Source organism: Leuciscus leuciscus, assembly GCF_965113295.1.
Source record: "Leuciscus leuciscus genome assembly, chromosome: 10".
Taxonomy (NCBI): Eukaryota; Metazoa; Chordata; class Actinopteri; order Cypriniformes; family Leuciscidae; genus Leuciscus; species Leuciscus leuciscus.
The window spans coordinates 2,542,191-2,557,909 of NC_138734.1; the positions used below are offsets into that span (position 1 = coordinate 2,542,191).

The 15,719-nt window shown below is 41.0% G+C and overlaps 1 protein-coding gene across 2 annotated transcripts in view; it reads left to right on the forward strand.

Moving 5' to 3' along the window:
• The window catches only part of abcc8b (ATP-binding cassette, sub-family C (CFTR/MRP), member 8b), a 98,352-nt gene that overhangs the window by 81,259 nt on the left and 1,374 nt on the right, over positions 1-15,719 (forward strand). For both annotated transcript variants that reach the window (XM_082182143.1, XM_082182144.1), the window contains exons 34-38: positions 1,443-1,573; positions 10,217-10,295; positions 10,372-10,480; positions 10,621-10,724; positions 14,721-14,854. In XM_082182143.1, coding sequence (XP_082038269.1) covers positions 1,443-1,573; positions 10,217-10,295; positions 10,372-10,480; positions 10,621-10,724; positions 14,721-14,854 — 557 coding nt within the window. The remainder of the gene's footprint in view (positions 1-1,442; positions 1,574-10,216; positions 10,296-10,371; positions 10,481-10,620; positions 10,725-14,720; positions 14,855-15,719) is intronic.

Here is a 15,719-nt window from a genome sequence, read left to right on the forward strand (position 1 = left end):
TTTTGATAAATCATATAAGCTATGCCTCACGAATTAGTTTGCCAGCTGAACTCAGGTGTTGTGAGGTGTATTTATCACGTAGTCCTGAGGGATATCAGACGACGCTATGTTGATTGATTCCTGCGATTATCATGAGAACAGCTTTCAATATCTCACATAATTATCATAAATAAGCCTAACGTAGAGGTTGTAAATAGTGTAAACGAGCACAATTTGCAAACTATTATGATAAATTGCAATAATCATGTCTAATGACATCATAACGGCCAATGTTATGAAATAATACGACGTACATTTAACTTAATTGATGTTATCTGGCATTTTGTAATGTTTACATTCCAATAAAAACAACACAAATTAAATTATACAGTAGGCCTAGACTATAGACTATTTACTTGTGATTTAGCTGCAATCATGTAAAAATGTTATAATATAATTTACGACAGTGCAAGTATTCCACAGCGACTCTAGGGGTCGCTGTTTGACAAAAACACAATTTCTACTTAGTGTGGCTTTAATTGAAAAAAAAAAAAAAAGAATAGAATATTGTAGTGAATATATGTATATATAAATAGCTGAACCAACCAGTAGTTCATAATCATTCAGAAAAAAGTAATAATAAATAATATTTAATTTTGAGAACATATGAAGAATTAATTTAATATTAATTAAAAGAATAAAATATATTTTTTAAATATATCTGAATGAAAATAAATAAGGATATAGGTTTATAGTTTATGTTTATACAATATATGTATATATAAAATCTTTACAAAAGTAAGTTTAAAGGTTGTTTTTTTTTTTTTTTTGAAGATTTTGAAGTATATCTGAATTTATATAAACTACTGATATTTTATTATTATTATTTATTTTATGGTATAAATGAACCAACCAGTAGTTTTTTTGGTTACATAAAATAAAATAAAAAAACATGTATTTATTTACAAAAAAAATATTATAATATATTTTGTAAATATATCTGAATAAAAATAAATACTGATACATTTATATTTTCTACTGATATATTATATATATATATATATATATATATATATATATATTATTTTGGTGAATATGTTTTTTTCTGATATATATATGTAAATGTTTAATATAAATGTATAAATCAAATATTAATTTCAAATCAATAAAACCAATAATTTATATATTCAAATATATATAGTATATTATTTTCTGGTATATACACAGTAGTTCACGTTCAGTCAGGAAAAAAACATTTGGGGAACATTGATTAATAATAATAATAAATCAATCAAATTACAGTATTGGTATTTGATCTAGTGTAAATCCATATAATAATATGAATCACATATTAAGTAATATAATTATTAGCATTTCTAACTATTTGAATATACAATATGTATATGCTTCACGGAAGATGAATGTAATATTATTAATGCCAGTCCTGGTGTGTGTGGTTCCAGCTCCGGCTCAGGTTCCTGCGGGATGGCCGAAGTACGGAGAGATCCAGATCCAGAACCTGAGCGTTCGCTACGACACCAGCCTGAGACCGGTCCTGAGACACGTCAACGCTCACATCAAACCTGGACAGAAGGTGTCACACACACACACACACACACACACACACACACACACACACACACACACACACACCAGCCTGAGACTGGTCCTGAGACACGTCAACGCTCACATAACGCAAAACCCAAAAACTAAAGCAAAACCCAAAGGTTTGCTAGGGGGACACCTGAATATTCGCTGTATTATTCCAAAATGTGATCAAATCAAACATCTTCTTGCTGATTCTAACTTAGACTTTTTGTGCTTGTCAGAGACATGGCTCCATAAGAACTCTCCTTCTGCTGCACTGCATATTCCTGGGTATAATGCCTTCAGGAAAGATAGAACTGAGGGTAGAGGTGGGGGGTTGCTGTTTTATATTAAAGATCACATTTTCTGTAAAGAGATACAATACTCTGTTGAGAATGACATTGAATGTATCTGCCTAGATGTTATACTATCACCACAGATGTCTTTCATTCTCATTGGAGTCTATAGACCACCGTCTGCAAAATCTGTGTATCTTGAGAAATTGAATGCTATGCTTAGGGAATGCAGTTCAAAGAAGGAAGTACTTATGATGGGTGATTTTAATATTAACTGGGAAGACAAGTCATGTAAAAAGGCACTGAAACAAATTACAAATAGATTTGATCTTGCACAGCTAGTTAAAGGACCTACTAGGATAACTTCTTCATCCAGAACCCAAATTGATCTCATATTCAGTAACAAACCGGAGAGAGTAACCAAATCTTTCAATATGGTCACAGGTTTGTCTGATCATAATTTAATCATTATAGCCAGAAAACTCACTAAAAACCGGTCTACATTTTCCACAAATATAAAGCCATGCCAATTTCGAATACCTAAGAGTGATGTATGTCAATATGAAAATGCTATTAAAAACATAAATTGGAATGAATTACTACTTGGTACAAATGTGGATGCTGACACACATGTGTTTCTATCCACAATTCAAAAAATAACAAAACAATTTTTAAAGAAAAATAAATCTAAAAGTGACAGTAAATATACTCTCCCATGGATTAATGGTGACATAAGGAGACTAATGAAGGAGAGAGACCAGGCACTGCGAACATTTCTTAAAACTAAGTTACCGACTGACAGATATATGTTCACTTCCTTAAGAAACAGGGTAATAAAAGACATCCGAGTAGCTAAAGCAAACTTCTTCGTTAATCTGATAGGTGAAGCTAAGGGAAATCATAAACAAATCTGGGACTCCATAAATAAGCTAACTGGGAAATGGCATCATAATAATAATAATAATAATAATACAAAGCAGTTGGTGATTAAAGATAAAGGATCCCTGGTTAAAGAGGCAAATGAAACGGCTACTCTCCTCAACTCTTATTTTGTGAATTCTGTAAGGATGACATTACACACAAATATAACTGAACTTCTTAGTCCTTTACCAATTGATATCTCTCAACCTGTTCTATCCTTGTTGAACGTTTCTGAATTAAAAGTTAACACAATTCTGAACTCTGTTAAAAATTTGAAATCAAAAGATATATTTGGATTAGATACTCTCTTCCTTAAATGGCATGCAGGTTCATTTACTGAACCAATAACTAAGATAATTAATGCCTCTTTTAAGGAAGAGAAGTTTCCAAAGGGTTGGAAAATAGCCATCGTTGTTCCAGTTCACAAATCAGGAGACCCAACTGATGTGAGCAATTATAGACCGATTAGTCAAGTCAAGTCAAGTCAAGTTTATTTGTATAGCGCTTTTCACAATACAGATTGTATCAAAGCAGCTTCACAGTATTAAATTTAAATAATACAACAAAGTTTGATTAGCATTTTACCCTGCATCTCAAAAATTGCAGAGAAATGTGTTGCTGAACAGCTGATCACACATCTAAATAGTAGCCCTTATACACTGCACCCAATGCAATTTGGTTTTCGAACTTATCATTCCACTGAGACCGCAAACTGTTTCCTGTTAGAAAACATCAAGCTAAAATTGAATAAAGGAGGTGTTGTCGGAGCTATATTTCTAGATTTAAGTAAGGCATTTGATACAGTCAACCATCAAATACTTATTTGTAAACTAGCCAATTTTAATTTCTCCGATAATGTGATGAAATGGATGAAGTCCTATCTTGAGGGCAGAGTTCAGTGTGTAAGGGTGGGTAGTGAAACATCATCCTTCCTGAGTAATGAAATGGGTGTGCCTCAGGGATCCATCCTGGGCCCTCTCCTGTTCAGCTTATACATAAATGATTTACCATCGATCTGCACAGGGTGTGAAGTTCAGATGTATGCAGATGATACTGTGATATATGTCCATGCAAGAACCAAAGAACAAGCCGCTTCTAAACTCAGTGCAGTAATGATTAATGTAAACAAATGGCTAAATGATTCACACCTGTTTCTTAATGTTAAGAAGACTGTTTGCATGTTCTTTACAAAAACACACTCTGCAACTGACCATGATCCGAAAGTATATGTGTCTGGAGAGGTCCTCCAAGTAGTCTCTCAAGTTAAATATCTAGGCATTATACTTGACTCCACCCTGTCCTTCAAAAAACAAGTGAATAAAGTAATGCAAGTAACTAAATACAATTTGGCCAACTTTAGGTATATAAGAAACTGCCTAACAACCACAACAGCAAAATTATATATGAATGCTATGGTCATCCCACACTTAACATATTGTATGACAAGTTGGACTCAAGCAAGAAGTACAACACTGAAGCCTATTCTTTCTTTGTACAAGCAGATTCACAAAGTGTTATATAGAAAACCTAAAACCTACCACCACTGTAATATTTTGGAAAAATATGAAATTCTTAGTTGGGAAAATTTAATGAAATACAGTGACATCTGTCTGGTGTTTAAGATTTTAAATGGTAAAGCTCCCCCACCACTTGGTACTTTTATTAAGCAGAAAAATGTTACCAACAGAACTACAAGATCAGCTCTAAGAGGAGATTGTGTAATCCCTTTTAGGTCTAGCTCCTTCAGCCAATCATGTTTTTCTGTAAGAGCTACTCAATTATGGAACACCATACCAACTGAAATGAGAATAGGTAACAACTATTATACCTTCACACGAAGTCTTAAGGTCTGGCTTTTGAAAAATCAAACATGTGAACATTTTTAAATAAAAAGTGCATTGCATTGCAAATTTCATCTGTAATATTACGATTTAACCTGCTGCTAATATCTTCCAAGTTCTCTGCCCGTTGCCAGGCAATTGTACTGATGTTTTAATGTTTCTGGATGTTTCGTGTGGTTTTATGTTGTGAGAATTGTTCTGTTTTATTTGTTGTTTTATCATGTCTTGAGGTACTTTTTGTTTACTGTATATTTTATAATTTTAAAAGGTTTCTAAACATCTTGCCGAAGGACTGCAGTTGAAAATTAGCCAGTAGGCTAATACTGGCACATTTACAGTAATGTTGATCAATGTGCGTTGTCCTTATAAATAAATAAAATACAAAATACAAAATACATCAAACCTGGACAGAAGGTGTCTCACACACACACACACACACACACACACACACACACACACACACACACACACACACACACACACACACACACACACACACACACACACACACACACACACACACACACACACACACACGCACACACACACACACACACACACACACACACACGCACACACACACACACACACACACCAGCCTGAGACTGGTCCTGAGACATGTCAACGCTCACATCAAACCTGGACAGAAGGTGTCACACACACACACACACACACACACACACACACACACAAGCCTGAGACCGGTCCTGAGACACGTCAACACTCACATCAAACCTGGACAGAAGGTGTCTCACACACACACACACACACACACACACACACACACACACACACACCAGCCTGAGACTGGTCCTGAGACACGTCAACGCTCACATCCAACCTGGACAGAAGGTGTCACACACTCTTTCTTCTTATTTCTTATGCAGTCCATCGATTTCGAAGATGACGTCACTTCTAAGATGCATTGTTAGAGTGTTGAGGCAGCCATTGAAGGTGGCTGTGAAGCCCAATCCGGGAGCCACATGTCCTGCCGCAGTCGGGACATGTGAGTGCTGAATCTGAGGATGGGTGTGGGTGTGGCTGGACACGTTGGTGTCTGCGCTGACGTAGCACAGTTCTGTGTTGGGCGCGCTGTGATTCGATCTGTTGGGCCCCCAGACCACATGCAGAGCTCCATGCCTGGCGGTTGGCAGCTGTTGTTTCCAGGACTCCAGGGTTGATGCCGCAGCTTTTCAGGGTCGACTTGAGGTGGTCCTTGTAGCGACGCTTCTGACCCCCAGGTCTCCTGTTGGCTGCGTATATCTGCCCATAGAGGACCTGCCGGGGTAGGCGGAGGGAGGGCATGCGGATAACATGTCCAACCCATCGCAGTTGCCGCCTAGCAAGGGTTGCCTCCACGCTGCTGGAGTTGGTGCGCTGTAGGATGTCCTTGTGGGGGATTTTGTCTTTCCATGTGACACCTAGTATGCGCTGGAGGCATCTGATGTGAAAGCCCTCGAGACACCGAATATGCCTGCGGTAGGGAGTCCAAGCTTCTGCACCAAACAGCAGGGTGGATACGCAGACTGCCTGGTAGACGGCCGCTTTGGTGAAGGTACGGAGATCTTTATTAACAAAGACTCGAGATCGAAGTCTACCAAAGGCAGAGGAGGCGAGGTTTATGTGTGCCTGGATCTCGTTGTCTATGACGCAGGTGGGTGTTAGGATACTTCCGAGGTAACAGAAGTGCTGAACAACCTTTACTGGTGTGCCATGGATGTAGAATTCAGGAGGTGTAAGGGTGGGGATTGTGGTCTGTGCAATGATCTCAGTCTTTTTGATGTTGACTTGTAGGCCACAAGCTTGGTAGACTGCGCATACAACATCCAGTGTGTGCTGCATTGCAGTAGGGCTGTGGGCTACGAGGGCACAGTCATCAGTGTATTGCAGTTCGTGAATTGTGGTTGTGGTGGTCTTGGTGATGGCTTGCAGGCGGCGGAGGTTAAAGAGGTTCCCGTCCAGACGAAACTGTAGGCAAACACCATCGTCGGGGCTGAGGGAATTGCGGGAGAGGAGGGTGACTGCTGCCGGGAAGAGATTGAAGATCACTGGAGCCAGTACACACCCCTGTTTCACTCCTACCTGCACAGGAAAGGAGGGGGATCGAGATGTACCCACAATCACACGAGCCTGCATGCCATCATGAAACTGTTGTAGGATTTCCAGAAACCTTGGTGGCACCCCAAACTTCTCCAGAATGACCCAAAGGACTTGGCGGTCAATGGTGTCAAAAGCCTTTGCCAGGTCGATGAAGGCAATGAACAGGTCTTTGTTCTGTTCTCTAGCCTTCTCCTGCAATTGGCGTAGTACAAAGATCATGTCGGAGGTGGATCGATCCTTCCTGAAGCCACCCTGTGACTCAGGAAGGATCCTCTCTGTGATGTGCTTGGTAAGACGAAACAGCATGACCCTTGTTAATACTTTCCCTGCCACAGAGAGCAGAGATATGCCACCCTTTTTCTTGTGGATGGTAACAATGTGTGAGTCTTTCCAGCCTTGTGGAACAGTTTTTTGTGCCCATATTATCTGGATAAGTTGGTGGAGATTCTTGGTGAGCAGATACCCGCCTTTCTTTAGAGCCTCTGCAGGGATTCCATCAGGACCAGTAGACTTATTGTCCTTGAGGCTTCGTACTGCTGCTAGGACTTCTGAGAACCTGGGAGGGTCATCAAGCTCATGCACAGGTGGGAGCTTTGGGAGGCGCTGCAGGACATTGGGGTCAGTCGGATTGTTTTGGTTAAGGAGGGTGTTAAAATGTTCACCCCAACGCTCAAGAATTTCTTGTTTGTCCTTGTGCCGAATTGTGCCGTCTGTAGATCTGATAGGGGTGATTCTGCGTTTTTGGGGTCCATATAGTGATTTTATTGCAAAAAGCTTGAGAGTTGTTGGTGTCCGCATAACCTTGGATTTCATGGGCTTTCCTAAGCCACCAGTCATTATCCATTATGCGAAGCCGTCTATGCACCTCAGCACGGATATTACTCCAGTTTGAGCGTAATGAGGGAGATTGTGGATTGGAAAGGTGGGCAGAGAGGGCTTTATGCTTCTCCTCCAGAAGGTTGAGTATTTTGAGGGAGCTGTCGTCAAACCAGTCCTGGTGTCGTTTGGAGGTGAAACCAATTGTGTCGGACACACACACACACACACACACACACACACACACACACACACACACACACACACACACACACACACACACACACACACACACACACACACACACCAGCCTGAGACTGGTCCTGAGACACGTCAACGCTCACATCAAACCTGGACAGAAGGTGTCACACACACACACAGAGACACACACACACACACACACACACACACAAGCCTGAGACCGGTCCTGAGACACGTCAACGCTCACATCAAACCTAGACAGAAGGTGTCAGACACACACATCATAGCTGTCCATCGTTTCCGATGATGACGCTTGCTTCAGGGTTAGGGAGGGGATTAACGACATTGCCGTTGGTGCCACTTCTCGTGGGCGTAGAGGCCGATCCTTGAGCCGCACACTCGTCCGCAGGTGGAGCAGGGGAAACTAAAGGACAGAGGAGCCCCAGCTGCCCTTTGGTGTCTTTGTCTGCGTCTCTCGGCTCTCCGTTGTTGGTCTTTGTCGTGGATTTGTGAAACTACTCGAGCACAGGTAACCTGCCAGTCTGATCTGTCCTGTGCCAGAGCTTCAAGCTGCATGGGATTGATGTTGGAATGCTTTAAAAGTCCCTTGGTGTAGTCCTTATAGCGCTTCTTTTGTCCACCAGCTGCTCGTTTGGCGCCTTGTAATTGGCCATAGAGGACTTGGCGAGGCAAGCGGTAGTCCGGCATACGGATGGTATGCCCTATCCATCGTAGGTGTTTCTTAGCCACAGCGGCTTCCATGCAGATAGAATTGGTTCTCTGTAGGATTTCCGCATGTTGGACTCTGTCCATCCAGGAGAGGCCGAGGATCTTCTGGAGGCAGCGGATGTGGAAGGATTGCAAGAGTGGGATGTGTCGGCTGTATGGAGTCCATGTTTCCGCCCCATAAAGCAGGGTGGAGACACACACAGCATTATAAACAGCAACCTTGGTGCTGACCCTCAGGTTTTGATTTTCAAAAACCCTACTACGAAGGCGACCGAATGATGAAGAGGCTTTTTTGATATGGGTGTGTAATTCCATATCAAGGGAGCAGCAAGAGGACAGAGTTGAACCGAGGTAGGTGAACTGATCTACATTTTTAAGTGGAATGCCGTTTATATGGAAGCTGGGGGGTGAAGAGGTTTGAGAGAAGATTTGGGAAATAACTTCAGTTTTTTTAATGTTAACCTGGAGACCAAAGAATTGGTAGAGACTGGTCATTGTGTTGAGGGCGTGCTGCATGGATTCAGGACTATGTGCTAGAATCGCGCAGTAATCAGCATATTGTAGTTCAGCTATGCAGCAGGATTTGTTCTTCGTGTAAGCCTGCAACCTCCGGATGTTAAAGAGGCTTCCATCAAGGCGGTATTCAAGAAGAACACCATCCTTGTGTCCTAAAGCACAATGAAAAAGGTGAGTGACCGCAGAGAGAAGGAGGTTGAAAAGGACTGGAGCCAAGACACAGCCCTGCTTCACCCCAACATTTACATTAAAGAACTCTGACTGAAGTTCTCCTGTGGTCACTCTGGCTTGCATCCCATTGTGCAGCTGCTGTAGAATGGTGAGGAACTTGGGTGGTACCCCAAGTTTGGAAAGTTGTTTCCAGAGCATCTCACGGTTGATAGTGTCAAATGCATTACTGAGGTCAATGAAGGCTATGTGGAGGTCTGTGCGCTGCTCTCTGCTTTTTTCTAGCAACTGCCTTAAGACAAAAATCATGTCAGTGGTGGATCTAGTCTTCCGGAGGCCACATTGCGTTTCCGGGAGTGCAGTTTCTGAGATGTACTTAACTAGCCTATTGAGCATGATTTTTGCCAGAACTTTCCCTGCGATGGAGAGGAGGGAGATTCCACGGCTGTTGCCACACACGGCTCTGTCCCCTTTTTGTTTATAGATGACCACAATATCGGCATCCTTCCAGTCTTGTGGGAGGGTCTCACATTCCCAGATGTGACAGATGAGGAGGTGCAGGCGGCGTGTAAGGAGGTACCCTCCATGTTTGAAGACCTCTGCCGGAATGCCATCAGGTCCAGCACTTTTATTGTTTTTAAGACTCACGGAGACACGCAAAGTGCCCCACCACGATAAGGTGGTGATCCTTCGAGGCACACACACACACACACACACACACACACACACACACACACACCAGCCTGAGACTGGTCCTGAGACACGTCAACGCTCACATCAAACCTGGACAGAAGGTGACACACACACACACACACACACACACACACACACACACACACATACACACACACTCACACACACACACTCACACACACTCACACCAGCCTGAGACCCTCAAACAGGCCTTTAAAGGCTCTCAGAAACTGAGGACCGGCCAACATGTCCTCACTTTACTCTCTTTGTCCTCACTCCAATGGTCTAAAACTCAAACTGGTCCTCACAAAGATAGTTGTACAAGTACACACACACACTGAGCACATGACGACTGCAGGTGTGTTATAGGTGGGGATCTGTGGAAGGACAGGGAGTGGGAAGTCGTCGTTCTCTCTGGCTCTCTTCAGGATGGTGGACTCGTTCGAGGGTAACAGGAGATCCTGCACTCATCACACTCTTCATGTTCACCGGCCGGTCTCTCACACACGTGTTTGTTCTCACAGGGCAGATTATCATCGACGGGATTGATATCGCCAAGCTTCCCCTGCAAACGCTCCGATCAAAGTTCTCCATTATCCTGCAGGATCCCATTTTATTCAGTGGAACAATTCGGTGAGGCTTTACACAGGATTCATTCCCTAGAAACTGCATTTCCATCAGGTTGCCTGGTCAAACACACACACACACACACACACAGCTATAGTTTGCTGGTCTAGTCTTGAGTGCATGCACTTGTTTTCTCTGTTCCTCAGGTTTAATCTGGATCCGGAGAGAAAGGCCACGGATAAAATGCTTTGGGAAGCTCTTGAAATCGCTCAGCTCATGCCAGTGGTTAAAGCTTTACCCGGAGGACTAGGTGAACCACTGAGCTTCATCAGCTTCATCATGTTTTAACAGTGAAATCTATACATTAACTGACCAGAGCAGCACAACATCAACGAGAAGGATACACTGTTGCTCAAAAGTTGGAAAAAATCAGATTTTTTATGTTTTTTGGTCTCTTCTGCTCACCAAAGCTGTGTTTATTTGATGAAAAATACAGTAAAACAGTGAAATATTATTCCAATGTAAATCAGCTGTTGTCTATGTGAATATATAGTAAAGTGTAATGTATTCCTGTGATCAAAGCTGAATTTTCAGCATCATTACTCCAGTCTTCAGTGTCACAGGATCCTTCAGAAATCATTCTAATAGGATGATTTGATGTTCAGGAAATATTTATGATTATTATTATCAGTGTTGAAAACAGTTGAGCTGCTTCAGATTTTTGTGGGGGGAAAAATTCATAAAAAGACATTTCAAATAAATGCTTTTGAACGTTGTTCATCTAAGAATCCTGCAAAACAAAATGTATCACAGATTCCACAAAAATATGAAGCAGCAGTTGAGCACTAATAATAATTAAGCAAATAATAATATCAGAATGATTTCTGAAGGATCATGTGACACTGGAGACTGGGAGTAATGATGCTGAAAATTCACAGGAATATATATTCACATAGAAAACAGCCGTTTTACATTCTAATAATATTTCACTGTTTTTACTGATCAAATAAATGCAGCATTGGTGAACTTCCTTTAAATGATTTACTTATTCCAAACTTTTGACTGGTACTGTAACTCATCCATCCATTAATTGTGCATTGAATGGTTTTATCTGGTGTTTGATTGACATGTCCCGTCGGCTCTACTGATGCTTTCATTGCATCACAGGCTCATTGGAAAAACGTTCCTGTGGCAAAATTAGTGCAAAACGCAAAATACACACCAATACGTGCATATCACTGCAGTTTCTAACAGAAATGAACACTAGAGGCAGTAAAACAGCAAACACTTTTAATCGTTTTCACACACAATTATGATTACAGGGGCAGATTATGGATTAATAAAGACTTGTTTTCACGCGGCTCCTTGCACAATTATGTTATGACCTCAAAACACTTTTTACCATAGTGCAGGATTTATAAACTAATATATTTTGGAGTTTGCATCAATTAATCAGCTCCATATGTTCAGTTCTACTGACTGAAGCTTGAGCTTGCTGGATAGCTCAGCTGGGACAGAACTGTACTTGTGATTTGGAGAGATCCGGTATGAACCTCGTGAAAAATTAGTCAAGATAAAAGAGCTCAAAGTTCAAAAACAAGCTCAAATGACATGGTTACAATTACGTTTTTATGTCGCGCTTGTTTTTGTTAACACGATCGGCTAGGTTTAGGGTATAGTGTAGGTTTAGGGTATAGTGTAGGGTATAGTGTAGGTTTAGGGTGTAGGGTATAGTGCAGGTTTAGGGTATAGTGTAAGTTTAGGGTATAGTGTAGGGTATAGTGTAGGTTTAGGGTATAGTGCAGGTTTAGGGTATAGTGTAGGGTATAGTACATGTTTAGGGTATAGTGTAGGTTCAGGGTATTGTGCAGGTTTAGGGTATAGTGTAGGTATAGGATATAGTGTAGGGTTTAGGGTATAGTGTAGGTTTAGGGTATAGTGTAGGTTTAGAGTATAGTGTAGGGCAGGGGTGGGGAACGTCCGGCCCCCGGGCCGTAACCGGCCCGCAAAACAGTTTGATGCGGCCCGCGAGTCAATTCCTCCCCAAAAAAAAAAAAAAAAAAAACTTCAGAAACAAAAATCTCAGCAATTACTTTTCCTGTGATAGAAAACACAAAATAGGCAAAGTGGCAAGCAGCACGAGCCCACGAGCCGTGAGAGCAGGGCGTGGCCAGTAGCGCGAGTGTTAATGAGTCACCTGAGGTCAAGTTCAAACACCGGTTTCAGGTTTCTCACGGATGAACTACGGGGGCGAGCGCGCCGCACCGGTTTAAAAAAAAAATAACGCAGTCGGCACCGCCGCACAGTCTTCTGTCAGACCAGATGTTGTCAGGCTATATGTCAGTAAAACTCAGAAAAACTAACTTACTTACGTTACGTTGTGCCAGCCGTTTGTTCGCGGCGCGCACTCTTCAATCAGGCAAATGCGGCGCGCCCTGTATCACGCAAAATACACTACTAGCATGTAACGTCGTGTTCTGTCGTCAATTAAGTATTGAAATAACTAAAAGGGAGATTAAAGCTGCGTCAAAACTCTATGTCTGGGCTTTTGTATTCCTTTGTAGGCTACATAAATGTTACACATTTTGGCGTAGCCCTACTCAATTTTCATTATTAATGTTCTAACATTTGATCAATATTGCAAAGTCATCAAAACTGACTAAATATTTTGTGACCAAAAATTTGAAAAATAGGCCTACATCTAGCCTAAATGATCGTTCATGACATTCTTTTAACTATAAGCAACCCAATTTGTCTAGATCTGTATTATTTCCTTTGTATAATGAGCTTAAATATTGCTGCGCAGTCGTGTGATTTAGTCTGCTTGATTAACATTATTACAATGTATTCCTAACTCTGATATGTAGCCTATATATAAGGTCCTCGAATGTGTTCGAATATTTCACCAGCATCAGCCTTTTCACAGTTTCTATCAGTCTGCTTGTCTGTGTTTGCACAACTTGCATCATTAGGCCAGTAATGGTGACAAGTGACTGTCTTTATGAGTGAACAATTGAAATTTAATTGAACTGATTTAATAGTGCCAAAAACATTGATTAACTCAAGAAAGAAACAAGTTGCTGAAACCAATCTTTAATGCTAAAAAGTTTACATCTATGCAAAATAATCCTTGAAAGATTTTTCATTTAAGGCCATTCCTGTTTGGAATATGTGATTGTGTATTGTCAACAATAAGCAGAAACATTTTGCATTTCCATTTTATAGTGTGGATCATTAATTTCAACATTTATCCTCATTCTCATGTTTAAGAATCTGTTATCTGCTTGACAAATAATTTATGCTACTGCCCACTGACATGCTTTTAAAGCTATTGTTATCAAAAAATGTTGGCATTCAAACACCTTAAAATGCACATATGTAGGTCAGAGAAATCATTTTTTTTTCCGGGGGAGCATGCCCCCGAACCCCCCTAACTACCTCACATTTGAATGTGTGTGTCTGTGTGGTAATATGGGCTGGTGTGGCTACAGTGCCAGGACTGAATTTTTTAACCAGTCTACCCCCTGTATATAGGCTTAAAATATACATTATTCTCTGTATCGAATCATGTTATCTTGTTACCCAGCCCCTGATGTTTCAGGCTCAGCCCCTGGTGTTTTTAAAACCTAGAAACGCCCCTGCTCATTACAATGGCCCTTAAAGAATGTTAAAAAATTGTAAATGGCCCTTGATAGGAAAAAGGTTCCCCACCCCTGCTCTAAACCTACACTACACCCTAAACCTGCACTATACCATAAACCTGTACATATATATATGTATATCTTTTTTTTTATGAGGTTAAGTGCTCACAGAAGAGAAGAGTTTTCAGCTCTTCACCTACAGGGTATAGTGTAGGTATAGGGTATAGTGTAGGTTTAGGGTATAGTGTAGGCGTACGTTATTTTAAACATGATGGAGCATTAATCTGTCAGCGCCACTCACTGGACATTTCAATTCAGAACTGCAGTGATACGTACAAACGCAGACATAATAAAACGTTGCCATATTCACGTTTATCTGTTCTGTAAAAAAATCAAAACACTTTTAGCGCCACTCACTGGACATTTCACTTTGAAACTGTCGTGTAACGTTCAGGACACAACGTATTTGCGCTTTGCAAAAATGTTGCCACAGGTATGTTTCTCGAATGAGCCTTAGTTATTTTATTGTGCATCACATGTTTTTATGTTGGTCTGGTGTTTGTCTGTCGCTCCTCAGATGCGTTTATATGGTTTATTTAGTGTGATCGCTCCTCAGATGCGTTTATTGTGCATTGAATGGTTTAGTTAGTGTGATCGCTCCTCAGATGCGGTGGTGACGGAGGGCGGTGAGAACTTCAGTCAGGGTCAGCGTCAGCTCTTCTGTCTCGCTCGAGCCTTCGTGAGGAAGAGCAGCATCCTCATCATGGATGAAGCCACTGCATCCATCGACATGGCCACAGTGAGAACACAGATCACACACACGGGGACATGTGACCCTGCACCATTTTGTCAAATTGAGACTTATACAGCATCTGAAAGCTGAATAAATAAGCTTTCCATTAATGTATGGTCTATTTGATCTATACTTAATATCCTAATGATTTTTGCCATAAAAGAAAAATGGATAATTTTGACCCATATACAATGTATTGTTGGCTATTGCCACAGATATACCCGTGCGACTCGAGAGTGGTTTTGTGGTCCAGGGTCACATATTTTGTCAGGGGGGTGCTGGGGTATTTTAAACAAAATCCTAATATTAAACAGCCCAAACTAGAAGATGAACATACAAATAAATTAGGACAAAGCTACTCATGATACATTTTAAAAACACAGCACATAAATCTGCAACTTACCTTATGAAACTCGCTCAGGAGTTTGAACGGGGGAAAACGCTAGATCTCGAGGAGCGTTTTAGTCGAACTCATTTTAACTTGAGCAAGAGACGCGAGCGCAACAGCTAAACATGGCTAGCGCGTTCACACTGAAAAACAACGGAAAAGTAGCAGAGTGGAATGGAAGAACACGTTCTGTGTGAACAGCCCCTAATGCTGATGAAAGCTTTAATGGAGACATCTTTATTTAGTTTTTCTCATGCATTAAATCAGTTCTGAGATGCCGGTCCTCGACCAGCGTAATCACACACTCACTCCATGCCAGATCGGCTTTTGAAATAGCCTATATTCATTTATCAAAGTCATAAAACCATATTCGACAACATATAACTCACATTATACAACAACATTAACATATAAAATGAAAAGCTCAGCACCCCTAGTTCCTGTTGAACATCTCATATCGGTTTTCTTCATGTAAAGTTGATC